General features: G+C 43.1%; 1 protein-coding gene across 1 annotated transcript in view; it reads right to left on the bottom strand.

The window, feature by feature from the left end:
- GPR158 (G protein-coupled receptor 158) overlaps window positions 1-22,180 on the bottom strand; it is a 378,250-nt gene that overhangs the window by 25,955 nt on the left and 330,115 nt on the right. The window contains exon 6 of the mRNA XM_077490989.1: window positions 9,440-9,549. Coding sequence (XP_077347115.1) covers window positions 9,440-9,549 — 110 coding nt within the window. The remainder of the gene's footprint in view (window positions 1-9,439; window positions 9,550-22,180) is intronic.

The following is a 22,180-nucleotide window of genomic DNA, read 5'->3' as shown; positions in this document are numbered from 1 at the left end:
AATCCGATCATGTGTGGGCTCTATCGGACTTTTTCCATCAGAAATTCAGACGGAAAAAATTTGAGAGCATGGTCTAAAATTTTCCGACAAAAAAATCAGATTGGACTTTTTCCGATCGTTTGTAGAGAATTGCGACGGACAAAGTACCACGCATGCTCAAATAAAATTACAAGACCGAAGCTATTGGCTACTAGCCTCTACGTAGTCCCGTCGTACGCAACGGACGTCACCACGTTCCGAGCGATCGGATTTTCTGACAAATTTGTCCGACTGGGTATATGCAACACCAGTTTCGGACAAAATCAGCCGCAAAAAATCAGACGGATTTTGTTGTCGGAATGTCTGACTGTGTGTACAAGGGCAAAGAGGCGGATTGGTTGCTGAAGAGAAATAAAGAACGTTTTTGTATTTGAACATTTTATCTATGAGCCCCCCTATTAACAAAGATGTTTTACAATCACTATGCCCTTGCCTAGAAGTCAGCAGCTACCTACTAGAAGAATCTAGTAATCAGTTGGTGTAGTTTATCCCTTTACAGTAAAGGTAATGCTATTTTACTTTCATCTACTGAAGCATTATTACACCGATATGACACATTGCGCTGATTTCCCGGAAGTTACTTGCAATGGGATATTGATTTACTTCATTCCCACACACAGACTATATATAGATATTTTTATCATTTTGCTGGAACGTCTTATGCTGAAATTTAATAAGTGATTTAGTCTCACCAACAGCCTAAAAATATCTCTATTGCAGATATGTAAAGTATAGAGTCTTCTATGTTAAAGAGTACTGTATCCATTTTAATAGACCTGTTCAATGTTATTTGGCATTAGAAAATAATTACATATACTGTGCATTCTCTTTATCGGTTAACATGTTAGCCTTTCATAGTCTTTGGACTTTATGGGGCTTGCTTCACTAAAGATTGATAAATGAAGCAGTTCCATGCAGAAAATGTTTCACGTGGGACCTCTTTTAAGTATTTGTATGATTCATCTTTGCCATGCAAATTTATTTTTTATGCACCGATGAATGCAAAATAAGTCATAGTGCATACAATTTACCAATAACATTGCATTACTACTCATGTTGGATTAAATTGAATGGGAAGAGATGGTGTGTTCTAAGATGTCCATAGTGCTGATCGCATTACAGACAGGCTCATTTTAGCAATCACTTTTTTGACAATAAAATGTTATTTAAAGCTGATCTCCAGGCAAATATAAAAAAAGACACAAATGAATGAAGCTTATTAACCACTTCAGCTCCGGACCAATAAACACCTTAAGGACCAGAGGTCTTTTTCCAATTTCGCACTCTGCTGCTTTAACTGGTAATTGTGCGGTCATGCAATATTGCACCCAAACGAAATTTGCGTCCTTTTCTTCCCACAAATAGAGCTTTCTTTTGATGGTATTTGATTGCCTCTGCGATTTTTTTTTTTTTGCGATATAAATGGAAAAAGAGCGAAAATTTTGAAAAAAAAAGATATTTTCTTCTTTTTGTTATAAGAAAAATCGAATAAACTAAATTTTAGTCATACATTGAGGGCAAAATTTATTCAGCCACATGTCTTTAGTAAAAAAAATGTCAATAAGCGTATATTTTTTGGTTTGCGCAAAAGTTATAGCGTCTACAAACAAGAGTACATTTTCTGGAATTTACACAGCTTTTAATTTATGACTGCCTATCTCATTTCTTGAGGTGCTAAAATGGCAGGGCAGTACAAACCCCCCCCCCAAATGACCCCATTTTGGAAAGTAGACACCCCAAGGAAATTGCTGATGGGTATGTTGAGCCCATTGAATATTTATTTTTTTTGTCCTAAGGGATTGAATAATGACAAAAAAAAAAAAAAATTATATGTGGAATTGCACCCCAAAATATATTCCGCTACTTATCCCGAGTATGGGGATACCACATGTGTGGGACTTTTTGGGAGTCTAGTCGCGCACGGCACCCTGAAAACCAATCACCACCTTCAGGATTTCTAAGGGTGCAAATTTTTGATTTAACTCCTCACTACCTATCACAGTTTCGAAGGCCATAAAATGCCAAAATAGCACAAAACCCCCCAAAATGACCCCATTTTGGAAAGTAGACACCCCAAGCTATTTACTGAGAGGCATGTTGAGTCCATGGAATATTTTATATTTTGCCAAAAGTTGCGGGAATATTACAAACTTTTTTTTTTTTGCACAAAGTTGTCACTAAATGAAATATTGCTCACACATGCTATGGGCAGAAGTCAAATTACACCCCAAAATAAATTCTGCTGTTTCTGCCAAGTACGGGGATACCACATGTGGGGGACTTTTTGGGAGCCTAGCCACGTACGGGACCCCGAAAACCAAGCACTGCCTTCCGGATTTAAATATAAAATGCTACCAAAAAAACTGTTAGCGATCGCAGGGATCAGGCCTGACTCTGCGATCGCTGCAGTTATGTGTTTAGTGTTTTGTAAGTGACAGTGATCGATCGATACTGCACTTGGGTGGGCTGGGCAGAGGGGCAAAACGCAGGTGCTAGCAGGTATCTGGGCTGATCCCGCTAACAATGCGTTTTTTTGGAACCCTAAACTGCTGGGGATGCTAGTATAGATCTGATCAGATCAGATATTGATCTGTTCAGATTCTATACCACTACGGGAGGTGTAAGCTTTGCGCGTGGGTGTTAGCGGTACTGGCACTAACCTAGCGCTGCCTGGGGCGACGCAGACTCTGACCCTAAAACCTAATTGATATCACCCGCCGGGTGATCAGGGGGTTAAACCTTTATTGGGTAATAAATGGTGGGTGCCCTGATGCTATAAAAAGCAAACTAACCAGAGTCACCCGTAACACTTATACGGTGATCAGTGGTGAAAGGGTTAACTAGGGGCAATCAGGGGGTTCAAATTTTTATTAGGTAGTATATGGGGGTCCCTGGCGCTATATAAAAACCTGACGGGGAACCTAAATAACTAACTGGCTAACCAGCATCACCAGCGACACTTATACTGTGATCGCTGGTGAAAGGGTTAACTAGGGGCAATCAGGGGGTTAAAACCATTATTGGGTAGTATATCGGGGTACCTAGCGCTATAAAAACCTGGCGGTGAACCTAAAAAAATAACTAGCTACCTAGCGACAGTAGCGACACTGATGCAGCGATCAGAAAAATTATCGCTTAGTGACACTGGCAAAAGGAGGTGAAAGGGTTAACTAGGGGCAATCAGGATGTTAAAACCATTATTGGGTAGTATATCGGGGTACCTAGCGATATAAAAACCTGGCGGTGAACCTAAAAAAATAACTAGCTACCTAGCGACAGTAGCGACACTGATGCAGCGATCAGAAAAATGATCGCTTAGTGACACTGGCAAAAGGGGGTGAAAGGGTTAACTAGGGGCAATCAGGATGTTAAAACCATTATTGGGTAGTATATCGGGGTACCTAGCGCTATAAAAACCTGGCGGTGAACCTAAAAAGATAACTAGCTACCTAGCGACAGTAGCGACACTGATGCAGCGATCAGAAAAATTATCGCTTAGTGACACTGGCAAAAGGGGGTGAAAGGGTTAACTAGGGGCAATCAGGATGTTAAAACCATTATTGGGTAGTATATCGGGGTACCTAGCGCTATAAAAACCTGGCGGTGAACCTAAAAAAATAACTAGCTACCTAGCGACAGTAGCGACACTGATGCAGCGATCAGAAAAATGATCGCTTAGTGACAGTGGCAAAAGGGGGTGAAAGGGTTAACTAGGGGCAATCAGGATGTTAAAACCATTATTAGGTAGTATATCGGGTTACCTAGCGCTATAAAAACCTGGCGGTGAACCTAAAAAAATAACTAGCTACCTAGCGACACTAGCGACACTAATGCAGCGATCAGAAAAATTATCGCTTAGTGACACTGGCAAAAGGGGGTGAAAGGGTTAACTCTAGGGGCAATCAGGGGGTTAAATCTTTATTGGGGGGTGATAGGGGGCTACCCTGGACCTAACACTAACTGCTCTGACAGTTTTTACTTTTACAACTGACACTGAATGCATTGATCAGTAAAGAAATTATCAATGCAATCAGTGACACTGTGACTGGGGGGGGATCGGGGGGCGATCGGGGGGCGATCGGGGGGGGGGATGGGGGGGGGTTTGTGTACCTACGTGTACCTATGTGTCAGTGTAGTGTTTTGGTGCACTTACTTTGTGTCTTCTCCTCGTAGTCCGGTCAAAAAGACCGCCCCGAGGAGAATGACATCACTTCCTCCTTCCTGTGTAAACAATACACAGTGGGAGGAAGTTCGTCATTGGCCAGGAGCGATCGAGAGGGGGTGGCCAGAAACCAACGGCCATCCCCTCATCACGGATCGCTCCCGGAGGGAAACGGACCGCCGTAGCCAGCGGGAGGGGGTCCGATCGGACCCCCCACCGGCTGGAAGGCAGGCACGTACATCTACGTGCTTGTGCCTGCCTGTGCCATTCTGATGACGTAGAATGGCAATACGGCGGTCCTTAAGTGGTTAATACACCATTAAATGTACAAGCTGTATAACTGCAAGCAGTAGACGTGCCTGAATTGTACTTAGTAGTAGCCTCTTGTAGTCTACTCTACAGCAGAGCTGGGGGTGGGGGGCAGCACAACCAGGGGAGCCCATCCATTAAGGGCCCTGTCCATCACTGCCTCCCCTATGCATCCGGCCCCTTTCATTAAACCAGCGCATGGATTCCAATGCAGAGGGGCTGTTTTTTGAAGCACCGATTGAACCTAGAGGCTCTAATAGGCTTCAATATAGGGTTGGCTCGGTCGCAGAGAGTGCGCTCCGAGCCCACCCAGGTGTGTTACAACATCGAATCAAGCATTACTGTTGTAACACTGATCCTCCTTCTGGCCAATCTGGAAGTAGGTTTTGACACCGGTCACCCAATTGGCTGAAAGGACAGGAAATCCTATTGGACACCTATGAGAAGCAGGGAGGAGCCACACGGCGGAAGCCGCCATGAGGCTGAGAGGACACAGGAGCCGCTGCCCATAGGAGCCGGAAATCCGCTGTCCATAGAAGCCCACAACCCAGCCACTGCCTGCCCCCCATAGGAGCCTGCCCGCCTGTAACCGATGGGGTAAGTGCTGGGGTAAGGGGGGGTGCTGCCTACCAACAGCGGGGTGGGTGGTTGTTTCCCCCCCCCCCCCTAAAAATAGCCACCACTGCTGTGTAAGAAACTTGCTGAAAATAGAAGGCAGCAAAAGAGAGACTTGAGGGTTGATTTACTAAAACTGGAGACTGCACAATATTGTGCAGCTGGGCATAGAATCCAGTCAGCTTCCAGGTTTTATTGTCAAAGCTTAATTGAACAAGCTGAAGTTAGAAGCTGATTGGCTACCATGCACAGCCGCACCAGGTTTTGCACTTTTTAGTTTTAGTAAATCAACCTCCATCAACTCAGTCTGCTGCTTCTCCTTTCATCGTCTAGTCACAAAGTGGGGAGGAAGACTTGTAACTAGTAAGTAATTAGTAATAAGTAATACTGAAGTCTTGTGTTTTTTTTGTTTAAAAAAAACAAACATGTTATACTTACCTGCTCTGTGTAGAGGTTTTGCACAGAGGAGCCCAGATCCTCCTCTTCTCAGCTCCCTTGCTGATGCTTTTGGCCCCTCCCTCCTGCCGAGTGCCCCCACAGCAAGCAGCTTGCTATGGGGACACTCAAGTTGAGCCGCTTTTCTGTGTGTCCATTCAGACAAGGATCTGCAGCCCAGTCCTGCCCCCTCTCTCCAATCATTGGTTCACTGACTTTGACAGCAATGGGAGCCAATGACCTTCTGCCTTTATAATCACTTTAAACTGCAGCAAAAAAAGATCAGGTACCCTCCCTTGCTAGACTGGTACCCTCCCCTGCTAGACTGGGCTGCACTTTGGGGCAGAGCTTTGCACATTTCAGTATTAGTTGGACAGAAATATAAATCATTTGGCAAGTTAAACAACTCTCATTTTATATACTCTCTATAATCGACCTACATGCTTATCTGTTTTTATTTATCTAGAGTTCAGCTTTAATTCTGTTGACTCAAGAGCCCTAGGTAGGGTATTTAAATAATGAAATGTTATATTAAAATTGAATTTTATATATTCAGGCAGTCCCCGGATTACAAACAAGATAGGGCCTGTAGATTTGTTCCTAAAATGATTGTAAAGTCTCGTTTTCTATTTTTTTTTAATAACAAACATGTTATACTTACCTCCTCTGTGCAGTTGGTTTTGCACAGAGCAGCCCTGATCCTCCTCTTCTCAGGTCCCTCTTTTCTGCTCCTGGTCCCTCCCTCCTATCGAGTGCCCCCACAGTCAGCAGCTTTCTATGGGGGCACCCAAGCCGAACCAGAGCTCTGTGTATCCATTCAAACACAGAGCCCTGGCCCTACCTCTCTCTCCCCTGATTGGCTGACCGACTTTGACTGACAGTCGCGAGAGCCAATAATGGCGCCGCTGCTGTGTCTCAGCCAATCAGGAGGAGTGTCCTGGATGGCTTAGACACTCGTGGACATCACTTGAAAGAGAAGGGGCTCGGGTAAGTAATTAGGGGGTGCTGGGGGGCTGCTACACACAAAAGTTTTTTTTTTCTTACTGCATATGTCATGTGAATTCAATGCAGTTTAAAATGCATTCAATTTGCATATATGTGAACCAAGCCTTAGGAGTGTGTGGAAAGGGGGATAACGTTAAGTAATGTAACCCTGCTGACATAGGCTCCTCAGGGGAAACCTTCATGTCAAAACCACCAGTACACTGAAGGACATGGACAGTTGAGTTTATATGATTACTTTATCTACCTTTAGGTGATTAGGTGAAAACTTTATTTTCTCCATTTGTCCTCCCTCCTCCCCCTACAGTTATTACATTTTTCTATCACTTGCCACTCCCTTTTAGATTGTAAGCTCTACAGGTCCTTCTGATTCCTCATGTATTGAATTGTATTGTAACTGTACTGTCTCCAATTTGTACAGTGCTACACTAACTGTGGGCACTATATAATAATATGCAAACCTTGACTGTACTATAAAGGCTGAGCTTGGTATATATATATATATATATATATATATATATATATATATATATATATATATATATATATATATATATATATATATATATATATATATATATATATATATATATATATATATATATATATATATATATATATATATACACATACATACATACAACTTGAAAGAGCTGCTTAGGTGGCTGGGTGTAACAGACCAATCTTGACTTTTAATGTAAAACTTTGCATATAACTTTATCTACCAAAATCCACAGAAAGACATATAATTGGATGTATTTTTGCTACCTCCAGTTATCTATTTTTCATAATTTACAGGGTTAGAATTCACCAGGTTTGCTTTAAATCAAGCACGTTATGTATCTGGTCAATGCAAACTCAACATGATGAAAAAAACACAGGTAGCAAATGGCGAAATAATCAGAAGATGAAGAGACGTTTGTGTCACCTCTTTATGTATAGTTGAATAAGGTCATTTTAGAAGGTGATAGGGATGGGGCCAAGATAAATTTCACAGGAAAAGTTGTGATTTGCATATACACTATATCACCAAAAGTATTGTGACGCCTGCCTTTGCATGCACATGATCTTTAATGGCATCCCAGTCTTAGATGTTGAACAGAAGGCCTGGCTCGCAGTCTCCACTCTAATTCATCCCAAAGGTGTTCTATCGGGTTGAGGTCAGGACTCTCTGCGAGCCAGTCAAGTCCCTCCACCCCAAACTCGCTCATCCATATCTTTATGGATTTTGCTTTGTACACTAGTCCAAATCATTTGGTGGAGGGGGATTATGGTGTGAGGTTTTTTTTTGTTCAGGGCTTGGGCTTGGCCCCTTAGTTCCAGTGAAGAGAACTCTTAAGGCATCAGATTATCAAGACATTTTTGGACAATTTCATGCTTCCAACTTTGAACGAGTTTGGGGTGGAGAAACTTGGCTGGCCTGCACAGAGTTCTGACCTCAACCTGATAGAACACCTTTAGGATGAATTAGAGTGGAGACTGTGAGCCAGACCTTTTCATTCCAACATCAGTGCCTGACCTCACAAATGCACTTCTGGAAGAAGAGTTGAGGCTGTTATAGCTGCAAAGGGTGGGCCAACTCAACATTGAACCCTACGGACTAAGACTGGGATGCCATTAAAGTTCATCTGCGTCCTAATACTTTTGATAATATAGTGTATGTATTTCTCATCTTATGTTCATATAGTTACATAGTTAATCTGGTTGAAAAAAGACACAAATCCACTCAGTTTAACAGTGCTCAATGCAAACTGTCTAGATTTATAGATATTGGAAGTCCAGCCTGCATACTTTATGGTACTAAAGATCTGAGATCAGCAACAATATCAAACAATAGATTTAATATTCAATCTGACTTTATTGTAAAGCCCCCAATGGAAGCAACAATAATGTTTTCAGGGCCATGAAGGAACACCTTCATCGGACAGACAATGGGGTTGAGTTACTAAAAGTAACTAGGCTAAAGAGAATTTTGTGGTGAAATTTCACTTTGCAAAAATTACTCAATCACATGCAAGGAATATATAAAAACAGCATTTTTCACGCACATGATTGTATGATGGAAGTTAGCAGAGCCTCACCTCTTTCACTAAGCTCTGGGGAAAATTCCCTTGCAAAATGCAGCTTCCTTTTCAAAGTGAGCAAACTATTTGCTTTTAGCAAATCAACCCCATTGTGTTTCCCTTATGAGGCCTCATGTACACTGCTGCTGCGGATGTTTAGGAGCAGTTGGGAATTTTTTTCAGCTGCTCCTGAACTCCCCTCTATGTTATCAGTACATGTACACAGGGTCGTTTATAGTCCTTTCTAGGCAGCTGAGTTTAGAGGCCTTTTTTGGAAAGCAAAAAAATTAGTTCAGATGCTGAGTTTAGAGCCAAAACGCTCCTAAACGCGGCTAAACGCGGTAACTCTGTAAAAAATTTGAAATATATATATTTTTTTCAAACGCTTCTAAATGCAAATGAGGCTAAACGTGGCATGTAAACATGGCAAAACTGATGTTTTAAATGCGGGTTACTATCTGAAGTTGAATCGTTCAGGAAAGGTTGTAAGAACGTCCCGTGTATATTACAAAGTGCAACTTCCTTTGGCAAAGTAAACAATCTATGTGCTTTTAGCAAATCCACCCCATTGTGTTTTGGTGTGCTGGTGATATGCGATATGTTGTGGCATGTATACTTTAAAACTCAGTCAACTTCAGTTAAGTTATTTTGCAAATTGCAAGGCTTTTTGATTTAAAACAGCCACCTTAGCATGCAAATAAATGCAGAAAACTTGGCTCAGCACAAATCATACTCATTGACATCAATGCACACCATGTTTCACATAACACTTGATTATATTATTACACAAAGTAAGAACAAAAGGTGTGTATACCTGTACAGCTTAAGTGTTACGGTCCCATAGACGGTAGCATAGCCCAGCAGCCGAACCCATCTGAGCAGTATGCATCGGAATGTGCTTGGTTCAAAGTATAAGATCACAACCTGTTTCAGATAAAAGACTCATATCAATCAAGAGAAACTGTTACACTATCATATTTCTATTCACTGCATGGATAGATAGATAGATAGATAGATAGATAGATAGATAGATAGATAGATAGATAGATAGATAGATAGATAGATATGGATAGATAGATAGAAAGATAGATAGATAGATAGATAGATAGATAGATAGATAGATAGATAGATAGATAGATAGATAGATACCAATCAAATGTCACATTTACAGTTTAGAACAATCAAAATAATTAATCATTTTCACCTATCGCTATGTATTACTATGCAAAAGCTTCAATTCACAATGCTGCATTGGTTATTTTATACAGTATGTGTTCATATTTCGGTTTTACCAGACACCTACTCTAATGCAAAAAAAAAAAAAAAAATAGTTTGGCTATACAAACACTTTAAAGCCCCATACACACGATCAAACAATCCAGTGGAAAAGTTTGGCGGACTGAAGTCCGCTGGACAATCCGCCCGTGTGTGGGCTCCGGTGGACTTTTTTTACCCAAAAGTCCGGTGGACTAAGAAAGTAGTTTTGCACATCAATCTGTCCGCCGGACTCCATTTCGGTGGACAATACGGCTGTGTGTGTGCTAGGCCGCAGTACTTTTGAAATGAATGGACTTTTCCCGCCCGGAGAAAAGTCTGCTCATTTTGAACGCGGTTCCAGGTAACCTGGTATGGACTTAAAGGGGAATCCCTATGCCGAAAAAACAGCGTGGGGGTCCCCCCCCCAGGTATGCCGAAAAAACAGCGTGGGGGTCCCCCCCCCCAGGTATGCCGAAAAAACAGCGTGGGGGTCCCCCCCCAGGTCCATATCAGACCCTTATCGGAGCACGCTACCTGGCCGGCCAGGAAAGGGGGCGGGGACAAGCGAGCCGTACCAGGCTGCGTGCCCTCAACATGAGGGGTGCCTTGGGGAAGGGGATAGTCCGGCGGTAGGATGGATAGTCCGGCGGACTGGGTAGGTAGCTCGTTCGGGAAGTCCGGCGGACAGTCCGGCGGTTTGTCTGATACGTGTGTACGCGGCATAAGTCCCTGTTCAACCTGTATTAGAAACATGAGTTTAGGGTGCATTTTTGCCGCTCCCCAAATACCTAGCATAGTAGTCTACAATGAATAATATGGACAGGGACAGTGGACAGAGCAGCTCACATTTGAAAAACATTATTATTTGCATCGCTTCACGTTGCTGTTCGCAAAAAATGAAGCTACTTATTGAGTGTGGGAGGAATTTATCAACTCCTTCCATTCAAGTCTATGGTAGCGCACCGTAAACGCACCTGTAGCGTTTCTAAAATATCAGTGAGGTGGAAAAAAAACATTTCACCATTATTTAAGAAAATCATTCATAGGGCCTCCGGGGTGCATTTTTATATATGATATAGGGGCATTGGTTCACATTAGTGTCAGCGTTAGAATTATTTGCAAGTATGACTATTAACATTTGTGCTTAGTGTGTTTTCATCTCCATTACGCCTGCAAGATGCCAAGATGCACGAAATGCTTGCTACAAATGCTCATGAGTGTTCTCAGTGCTTTATTCCAGAAAATAATACAATAGAGTACCAAGTGACTTCATGTTTTATACAAAATGCAAACACAAATTCAAAGGACCAAAAAAAAAAAAAAAAAAAATATTCTGATAAATGTAGCTTATAAAGCTTAAAGTGACACTAAAGTCTTGACTTTTTTTGTTTAAAAATAACAAACGTGTTATACTTACCTGTTCTGTGCAGTGTTTTTGCGCAGAGCAGCCCTGATCTTCTTCTTCTCGGGTCCCTCCATGGCATTTCTGGCCCCTCCCTCCTGCTGAGTCCCCCCACAGCAAGCAGCTTGCTATGGGGGCAGCCGAGCTGCTGCTCTATGTGCCCATTCAGACATGGAGCTACAGCCCAGCACCGCCCCCCCTCTCTCTCCTCATTGGCTCACTGGCTTTGATTGATAGCAGCGGAAGCCAATGGCGTCCTGCTGCTGTCTCAGCCAATGAGGAGAGTGAGTCCAGGACAGCCGAGCCTCTTGTGCAACATTGCTGGATCGAGATGGGCTCAGGTAAGTATTAAGGGGGCTGCGTTAGGATAAAAAAAAGTCTGCCGTTACAACACTTTAAAAGGGAGCTCCAGTCAGTTGAAAAAAAATAAGTCAGCAGCTACAAATACTGTAGCTGCTGACTTTTAACATACAGACACTTACCTGCCCAGGGATCCAGCTCTATCATCACCTGAGCTGGTTCTTCGCCAATCTTTGGGTCCATGGCAACGCGATATTGCGTGTGGGAAGCCAGTTGTGACTTCCTATTATTTTACAGCTGGCTTCCCACTGCACATGAGTGAGACATGCTGCGCTTTCTCAAAGGTCCACAGTCACTTGTCCCAGTAGCTGCAGGTGGGGGCAAAATTCCACAATTCTTACCTAGGTGAGTATGAGCGGGTACCTGTCCGAAATAGGTACCCACTGCATAAAAAAAACCTGCTCAATTATGGGGGGGAGGATGAGCTGCACTTCCCTTTTCAGGTGAAGTTCCACTTTAGAGAGAGTATTTAACCACTTTCAGACCGGACCATTTTGCTGGTAAATGACCAGAGGCCTTTTTACACTTTGGCACTGCGCTGCTTTAACTGGTAATTGCGCGGTTATGCAATGTTGTACCCAAACGAAATTTGCGTCCTTTTCTTCCCACAAATAGAGCTTTCTTTTAAAGGTATTTGACTGACTCTGCGATTTTTATTTTTTGCGATATAAACGTAAAAAGACCGCAAATTTTGAAAAAAAATGATATTTTCTACTTTTTGTTATTAGAAAAATCCAATAAACTCAATTTTAGTCATACATTTAGGCCAAAATGTATTCAGCCACATGTCTTTGGTAAAAAAAAAGTCAATAACTGTATATTTATTGGTTTGCGCAAAAGTTGTCACATCTACAAACTAAGGTACGTTTTCTGGAATTTACGCAGCTTTTAGTTTACGACTGCCTATCTCATTTCTTGAGGTGCTAAAATGGCAGGGAAGTACAAAACCCCCCCAAATGACCCCATTTTGGAAAGTAGACCCCCTAAGGAAATTGATAAGTGGCATGTTGAGCCCATTGAATATTTTATTTTTTTGCCTCAAGCGATTGAATAATGACAAAAAAATTTTATTTATTTTTTTTACACAAAGTTGTCACTAAATGATATATTGCTCACACATGCTATGGGCATATGTGAAATGACACCCTAAAATAAATTCTGCTGCTTCTCCTGAGTACGGGGATACCACATGTGTGGGATTTTTTGGGAGCCTAGCCGCGTACGGGGCCCCGAAAAATAAGAACCGCCTTCAGGTTTTCTAAGGGCGTAAATATTTGACTTCACTCCTCACTACCTATTACAGTTTTGAAGGCCATAAAATGCCAAGATGGCACAAAACCCCCACAAATGACCCCATTTTAGAAAGTAGACACCCCAAGCTATTTGCTGAGAGGCATGTTGAGTCCATGGAATATTTTATATTTTGCCACAAGTTGCGGGAAAATTACAAACTTTTTTTTTTTTTTTTTCACAAAGTTGTCACTAAATGATATATTGCTCATGCATGCCATGGGCATATGTGAAATGACACCCCAAAATAAATTCTGCTGCTTCTCCTGAGTACGGGGATACCACATATGTGGGACTTTTTGGGAGCCTAGCCGCGTACGGGGCCCCGAAAACCAAGCACCGCCTTCAGGCTTTCTAAGGGCGTTACAGTTTTGAAGGCCATAAAATGCCAAGATGGCACAAACCCCCCCAAATGACCCCATTTTGGAAAGTAGACACCCCTAAATTTAGGGGTACACTAGTGAGACTAGGTAATAAATGGCGGGTGCCCTGAAACTATAAAAAAATAACTAACCAACCAGCGTCACCTGTAACAGTTATATGGTGATCACTGGTGAAAGGGTTAACTAGGGGGCAATCAGGGGGCTTTATGCGGTAGTATATGGGGGTCCCTGGCGCTATAAAAAGCTGCGGCGAACCTAAATACCTACCTGCCTAACTAGCGTCACCTGTGACACTAATACAGCGATCAGAAAAACGATCGCTTATTAGGCTGGGTTCACACTGGAGCGATGCGGGAACGCCACGAATCAGCGGCGGGTTCCCGCATCGCATGCCTCCCGGCGGCAGTTCACACTGCCCTATGCGAACTGCTGGGAGTGTCAGTGAAATGTTAATGACACCCCCAGATCAGTTCGCATATCGCAGTGCGATCTGCAAACTCGGATCGCATGGTGTGAACACCCATGCGATCCGATTCTGCTGCGGACCAAAAAAAGGGTCCCGTGCGAATTTGCGGCTGGTGCGGCGGGTGCGGCGAATGGCTGAACTCGAATCGCAGAGATCGGATGTGATTTGCACTGCAGTGCGGTGCGAATCACATTCGTTCTCATAAACCGCTGCAATGTGAACCCAGCCTTAGTGACACTGGCGACAGGGGGTGAAAACCTTTATTGGGGGGGTTAGGGGGGTACATTAGAACTAAAGGGGGCTAACCCTAACTGCCCTAACAGTTATTACAGTCACAAATGACACCAATGCAAAAAAAAAAAATGCATTGGTGTCACTGTGACTGGGGGGGGCAGGGGTAATTGGGGGGGTGATCGGGGGGGTAAAGGGGGGGTGTGAGTGTGCCTGGCATGTTCTACTGTGAAGTGTCGTGTTGGTGCAACTCACCGATCCTCTCTCCTCGGTGTCGGAACGAAAAATACCGACACGGAGGAGAGATTACATCACTTCCTCTCCTGTGTTTACATTACAGGAGAGGAAGTGATGTCACGAAGGATTTCCATTCGTCGGGAGCGATCGCGAGGGGGTGGCCATGAATGAATGGCCGCCCCCTCATCCCGGATCGCTCCCGAACGAATACCGACCGCCGCAGGTACCGGGGGGGGGGGGGCCCGATCGGGCCCCCCACCCGCGGGAAGGCAGGGACGTACAGGTACGCCCATATGCCTGCCCGTGCCATTCTGTCGACGTACATCGTCGTGCGGCGGTCGGCAAGTGGTTAATGTATAGTCTGTTTATACATTAATTTTCTTTATATTATTCACCATATTTACACACAGGCAAAGCTGTTAAATAACAAACATGTTATACTTACCTGCTCTGTGCAGTGGTTTTGCACAGAGCAGCCCGGATCCTCCTCTTCTCGGGTTCCTCCTCTATGCTCCTGCTCCCTCCCTCCTGTTGAGTGCCCCCTCAGCAAGCAATTTGCTATGGGGGCACCCAAGCCGAGCTGCAGCTCCGTATGTCCATTCAGACATGGAGCTGTGGTTTGGCCTTGCCCACTTTTTATGCTGATTGCCTAACCGATTTTGATTGACAGCAGTGGGAGTCAATGGTGCCGCTGCTGTGTCTCATCCAATCAGGAGGGAGAGTCCCGGACGGCCAAGACATTTGTGGACATCGCTGGCCAGAGAGTATTACCGATAAGTATTAGTACGGGCGAGGGGTGCTGCTACACACAGAAGGCTTTTTTATCTTAATGCATAGAATGCATTAAGATAAAAATAAAAAATCCTTCTGACTTTACAACCACTTTAAGCTTAGGCTTGTGTAGATGAGCAATTACAGTTTGCATAAAGGTGCATTTCACTTGCATTTGTCATCGGTTTGAGATGCTCCTGAATTTAATCTGGTTTCCTATGCATGTGTATTTGACCTCTTTATGAGCTGCATTTGATATCCTTCCAAGCTGCAACAATGATAATAGTAGATACCATGTGGTCACTGCTCTTAAAGTGTAACTAAACCCAGGACCCTGCATTCACTATATCTGATCTCCCACAGTACACAGAAAATGGAAATGCAATAGTTTTAGTAAATATAAATTGCTAAATACCTTTTCTCACCAGCAGTATATAGCAGTCTTGTGACTTCTATCAGTGTCTGGTTAAAGCGTGTAGGAGGAGTTTTTATTCTCTTCTGACTCTCCTATGAGGCTGCAGGACCCCTGGCCCTCTGTCTGGACAGTGCTGATAGGCCCTGCGCTGATCACATGCACAATCCCAGGAAAGAAAACAAAAACTCTCTAGCAATACACACCAAGCTGCACATGTGTAGCTTATCCCCTAGCTAGTGTTCTATCAGGAGATGGATTGAGGACTGTGGAAGAACGGGAGGATCAGAGAAGACAGGATCAAACAGCCTTTTTACACACTGCAGAGCAGGATCAAACGGCCTTAGGTTCCATGGCGAGTATAACAAGCATGTTTTACTGCATATACAGACTGATTTTATGTTTAGTGGGTTTAGTAACACTTTAAGGTTTAAATTGGTGAAAAGTTTCCCTTTAGGTGCATTTACATTACAATTAAACTGTTACTTAATTGCAAGCAAAAGAGATAACGGTTGTAGTTGGTTATATTCAGTAATATCAAAAGATCCCCTTGTTAAAAAATACTCCGCTTTTTAATTAGACCAGAGCTCTTCAAATCTCCATTCATTGAAATATTGCACCTAAAATTAATTAAAATGTAGGAAAAACATGACCTGTCTGGACTTTCCGTCTGCAGCGTTTGTTGAGCAATTTAGCAATACAACACATGGAGACCAAAGGACAAAAATTGTGAAGCTGTCTTTGTGTTACACATCATTAGAGAAAAGCAAACATTTTGTGAAATACAGATAAATGTATTTTTCATCTGCATAATACACAAACTCCAATCATTTGGCATACAGTATATGCATTTCTATTGGTAATCAGGAAAAAAATACAGTGCAGACACTCCCTGAGTTGTATAAACCCCAAAATGTACCAGCTTGGCAACACACGAACCATGCCTTTTTTTCCAGTACTTTTGCTTAAAACAACTCTGTTGCAGGAAATATAGTAAGGCAAAACTTTTTGTTTGGGTGTCGTTAGAAACCCTTTCTGGGAAGCTGGGAGGATGGAAGATTTACCCGTCTATTTTTCCAGTTAGCGACTATTACCAAGGGGACTGAAAATTTGGCTTCAGGTATACTTCAAGCATCTGACACACACCACCTGCTAGCTGCTACTTCACTGCATCCATCATTTCTGCATCCAGATCTGAACCTGGAATCTTTGTGGTGTCTGGCTATGTTTCTTCTTCTTGCTGTGCCATCTGAGATGCTGGACAGCTCCTTGCCTGATTCCTTGGACAACGTTGCTTTGTGTCTTGTTTCTGGGGAACCTTGAAACCTTTGCTCCTCCCATAAACGTCCTGCTTCAAACCATGTGTCAGGAAGGGCATGCCAGCACCCAAGATGGCTGCCGAAGAAGACGACCTGTTACCTCTTCATGTCAGGAAGGGCATGCCAGCACCCAAGATGGCTGCAGAAGAAGATGACCTATTACCTCTGCCCCTGTCAGGATGCCATTGGTGTGCACGCACCATGTGACAGCTTTGTCCGCCCAAACAGGCTATTTAAACTCAGCCAGTTTCCAGGCTCAGTGCTGTCTGCTCTACAGCGTTCCCTGTGTAACCTGCAATTAGCTACCTGACTTCTGTTCCTGTTGTGACCCGGCTTGCTTCCTGACGTTCCTGTTTCCTGCCTGAATCTGACCCCGGCATGCCCCCCACTCCGCACCTGCCTGCTCCTTCTGCCACTCCGCTGCCAGCCTGTTGACGACCCGGCCTGTAATCTGATTCTGCTTCTGCTTCAGCCCCTGTTCCTGACGTGCCTGTTGTGTATGACCCGGCCTGCCTGTACTTGCCTTCTCTTCAGCCTTGAGGGTGCCACCATCCCTTCTGCTGCATCTGCACTCCTGCCTGTGGGGATCAGTTGTCTACTTGTTCAAGCTACCTGCCTACCACTGCTCTGGGATTTCTACAGACACCTCTACAGCCCGGCCGAGTGCTCCGATCCAGCTCCAGGTTCAGTGATGCCATCAGGCACTTGTGCGACTCTGCATCTCGGTGCTTCCTGTCAGCTCTATCAGGGGCTCCAAGTCAGAGTTGTAAGAGAGGCCGTCCTCTGCATATCAGGCTCCATCACCAGGTATGTGACACCATGTCTCTGCACTTCCTGTTTACCAGATTATTGTGCTCCTCTCCAGCTAATATCCCCTACCTTTCGCTCCTGCTGCTGTCCGTATCTTCACAACCATTTGTTACCGACCTTTGGCTTGTTCCTCGACTACACTTCCAATTGAGCCCAAAATGCAACCATTTGTTTCTGACCTTTGGCTTGTTTACTGATTACGCTTTTGCTCGATTCCAACCTGCTCCATCTGAACCTTGGCTTTCTCACCTTCTAGTGGGGTGATCCTGGGGACTGCTGCCTAGCACTAGCACACAGTGAAACCCTTATCCACCATCAAAAATTCTGGTGAAGACCGGTTGGCGCTTAGACCCCATGCTCCATTTGAGCAAGCGTCATCCACCAGGGTGACCTGCCCGTGTGCTTATCATGCTGGTTGGGGTGAATAACTGCTATAACTATTCATCACTGAGCCTGACCCCTGACCTTGACAACTAGATAGCTTTAGTCTGGAATTCTGCTTTAATACTCTTCTTTTGCAGGGCATTTGTTATTACAAAAAACAAACAAAAGTGGGCACACCACCCTAGTGCATTATCTCACAGCATTTATTAAAAATCATCATATATTATACTCACAGACATATTAATTAAAAATGATCATTGAGCTACTCATCTGTAACTCAGTAGATGAGTGTCACGATGAGCGTTTTTAATTCATATGTCTGTGAGTATCGTGCTGTGGGATATTGCACTAGGCTGGTGTGCCCTCTTTTGTTCGTTTTTTGTAGTGGCTTCAGGACACCCCAGTCCTAGAGGGCAGCAAGGCTTGAAGCAATAGTCCTGTGACGTGAAGTTATCTGCAATATCTATACAAGGCTATCACACTTTTGTGCAGGAGACATTTTATTGTTGTCACTTTTTATTTATAACAGATTTTATAGCTAAGTTGTTCTAAAATGGAACAGCAGCCAAAACTTTTTTTAAGTAGGTAAGGTTCAGAATATCTACCATATTGTAATTACTGTCTACATTCCACGTGAAATGATTTTCTCTAACTTTCTGTTCTAATGACCATACAGGACAAGATGAGAGACTCTGAGTAGAGGCCACAATAAAAACCTGGCAGAGTTTCTAACTTTAACCTTTCCCCACTGTACTACACAAAGTGTTCTTATTGTTGTCTACTCTGGAGAGGTTCATCTCACTTTCTGTTCTGATGACTATACAGTAAGAGAAGGCTGAATCTAGGGTTACCACTATCTGTGTAAAACTGACCATGGGTGTGGCAGGAAGTCAAACGAATGGCAATGCCCAACGTGAAACTAGCACAGGAAAAAAGGCTAATCTCCTGAAACAGGTCAAAGAGAGCATAAAAAACTTCAGCGGATCTAACCTTCATCCTTTCTATACATCAAGTTACAAAAATGTTTCGGGTGGACACAGTTCTATGGCAGCAGTGGTGAAGTACAGGGTAAAGTAAGTACAGTATTCTTATTGTGCATGATAAGTGTAGCCCCCTGGTCCTAAACTGGGGCTACTATGTAAATTTAGTTTTTGGCTGGGCTGTAGGCAGCCCATACTGATTGTACAGTTTATATCTGTGGCCTTTCCCTAAGCTCAGTTGGGTTGTGCATTAGTAGGTGTCATTGATATCACAGGTCATAGTATGCGATTGTACAACTAGACTGAGTTATGAATACTTATATTTCTTCCAGCAAGCCCAATAAGAGGTACATAGCCACTGGCGAATGCTGGGAGAGGATATAAATATGTGGGGTGGGCCATGTGCTTGCTCTCCTGCCTGAGGCTGAGGCCTGAGAAGGTGCTGCTAAAGGAAGCTCTGTGCTTAAGCCCAAAAGCCTATTTAGGGCTTATGTATACTGAGGTGGTCCTGAGGCCGCCCTGCCTGGTATGGAGGAAGCCAAGTCAGGGTGAGAACATCCAGGGGAGGTCCCTCGCTGGATAGAGCCATGATGAAAGCTGGTCTCTCAGAAGGGCCTGGTGACTCGCTTGGAGGATGCACCAGAATCTGTAGATGTGCCTGCAGTGGTCAGCTTAAAGATCCTAAACCTGTAAAGCTGGACTTAGTTCTGGATCTGAAAATGTGCTTGTATTGTTGCCGGGTCGGCTTAAAGATTCTGAAACCGTGAAGCTGTATTTTGTTTTGGATACCAGGAATCTTTACGTGACCTGCTGTGGTATTTGAGATCCCCAACCCTCTTTCCTTCTACCTCCTTTTCAGTTCAACATTAAAACTTTGGAGCACCAAAAGAATTAAAGGACCAAAAGTGACTAGAGATCAGTTTCTGCTCAAAGCTCTCTGTAGCTGTGGACTCAGCCCTGGAATAATTACTAGCTCACTACCTGCCTCTGGAGGTGTTATTCTGCTTTTAGGGTACCATTAATTTATACAATTGCTTCTTTATACACTTATTTATTTTAATTTTTATTGCCTTATAGTGACTGATCACTGAATAACTTTTTCAACATTGTTCATTTGCACCTGTGTTTAATTGATATTAAACCGGGCATTTAATTATTCACTAACGGCCTTCTTGCTATTAAATGTAAAAATGATTCTCAATGGAGCTTTCTGGGAGCAAGACAGATTAAATAAAAGTTAAAACACATAGGATTCTGCAAGCAAAGAGAGGACTGGCAAATAAATCAAACGAGGCGATGAAGGGAGTGTTGCCCGCCTGAAACCTTGTCATTTGGTTGGTTCCAGCAAAATGTACTCTTCCCTAGAGGTGCCAAGCATTGAGAGATTATCAAACATAAATCAAAGCCATAAGCCTCTTAAGACTCATGATAATAGAATGTGTGGGCTACTAATGATTTTTAGAAGGAAGAACTGGGGTAGTGATTTTGTTATGAAAACGAAACAAAAAAAAAATATATATATATATAAAAAAATATTAAAAGGAACATAAAAAGACCAGTACTACTGCTTTCCAGACCCACTGAAGGTAAACCAATATTTAAGAGAATTTGAATTTAGACCCGTGTAAAGATAACAGTAGATTCCAGTATAATCCCCAAGTGCAGATCCGTCTGGGTTTCATCAGAGGCCAACCAAATACTTTATAGCAGGCATATGCAATTAGCGGACCTCCAGCTGTTGCAGAACTACAAGTCCCATGAGGTATAGCAAGACTCTGACAGCCAAAAGCATGACACCCAGAGGCAGAGGCATGATGGGACTTGTAGTTTTGCAACAGCTGGGGGTCCGCTAATTGCATATCGCTGCTTTATAGTATGAGAGGTTCCACAAATCCAGCACCAGGTGTTGGTGGCAGACGTACATGTTGGGATGCTTTGAGGGGACCTTGGATGATGAAATGATGGCTTTGCATGTGGTAAGCATTTGCACGGTGTTTGCTTTGAATAATTTAGATCTGTCTGGGAGTTGCTGGATTTGTAGAACATCTCATACTATTAAGTATTTGGCTGGCCTCTGATGAGAAACATAGACAGATCTGCACTTGGGTATTATACTGCAATCTACTGTTATGTTTTCCCTAAGGGTCTTTACAGCAATAGAGACCCTGCTGGTATTATTATCCAATGCTCTAACATTTGGGAAAGAATTCTTCTCTTTGGGATTGTATCTAATATGGTGTAGTACCATTTTAGGCCCTTCCAAGATAATGTTGCTCACTGATTATCTGCTGCCATATCTTTTCCACTCAAGAATAATATCCAGGCTGCTCGTTGTTATATACAAGAATACAGGGTCCTAATGGAGCAAGGATTATGAAACACATCAACCTTTTTTGATCTCTTGGTGTAACTATGGGCATAATAGCTATCGATTAGCCTTTTCTGGTTACAATTGAAATTTTATTCTATGTGTTTTTAGATCTGTAATAAACTCTTTGGCATTTTTATACTATTGCTGTGTTTGCCCTCTTTTGTACCAGTAAAGTTCAAATTCTCTTAGATATACTATACTCTAGGGATCATGTGGTACATCATTTTACAGCCTTTTTTATAATAATAAAATGCAGGTAAATCAGATCTTAACTATCTTGCATAGATGGAAGATCTAATTGAATATTCAGCATCCAACACTTCCTGGTTTATCAGATACCGGTTTTACCTGCCCTGTCACTAGTGTGTCTCTGATGTTGCAGGTACATGTTAGTGACACGGGAGGTGCTGGGTGGAATTACAACATGCAATGGGGGATACAAAAAAAAGAATAGGCTGCACACCATGATTGTGATCCAAAATCCTCTTTTGGGACATCAAAGAATGACCCCACAAGAGCAGAGTGCCTGGGCACCCTTGAGTTCTTGTCTTGATTGCGGAGGCGAGCTGAGGTGGGCACCGAGTTCCATTAGACTTTTCTATCTCACCTGGAGTGGCAAGCCTTCTCTATTTAAATACAATGGGGGGATGAAAGTATCCACCACAACTGAAAATGATGGATGCTGATGGTTCTACCAGACAAGTTAGAAGATAGAGCTTTAATAGAGAAAACTTCCATTCACTGGCTGTGGGACTACTAAATAGTAGTACTGTTCTTTTACAAAGTTGCTTAAAAAACTAAAATAAAATTATGTGTATACAAAGTCTCATGCAGTGATATTTAAAAAAAAAAATCCTCGCACTCTTCCCTTTCCAGCTAAAG

Source organism: Lithobates pipiens, unplaced genomic scaffold (genome assembly GCF_037356315.1).
Source record: "Lithobates pipiens isolate NorthernLeopardFrog02 unplaced genomic scaffold, aLitPip1_a1.2 Scaffold_19, whole genome shotgun sequence".
Taxonomy (NCBI): Eukaryota; Metazoa; Chordata; class Amphibia; order Anura; family Ranidae; genus Lithobates; species Lithobates pipiens.
Note: the sequence above shows the minus strand (reverse complement) of the source record. Positions and strands in the feature narration are given on the sequence as shown.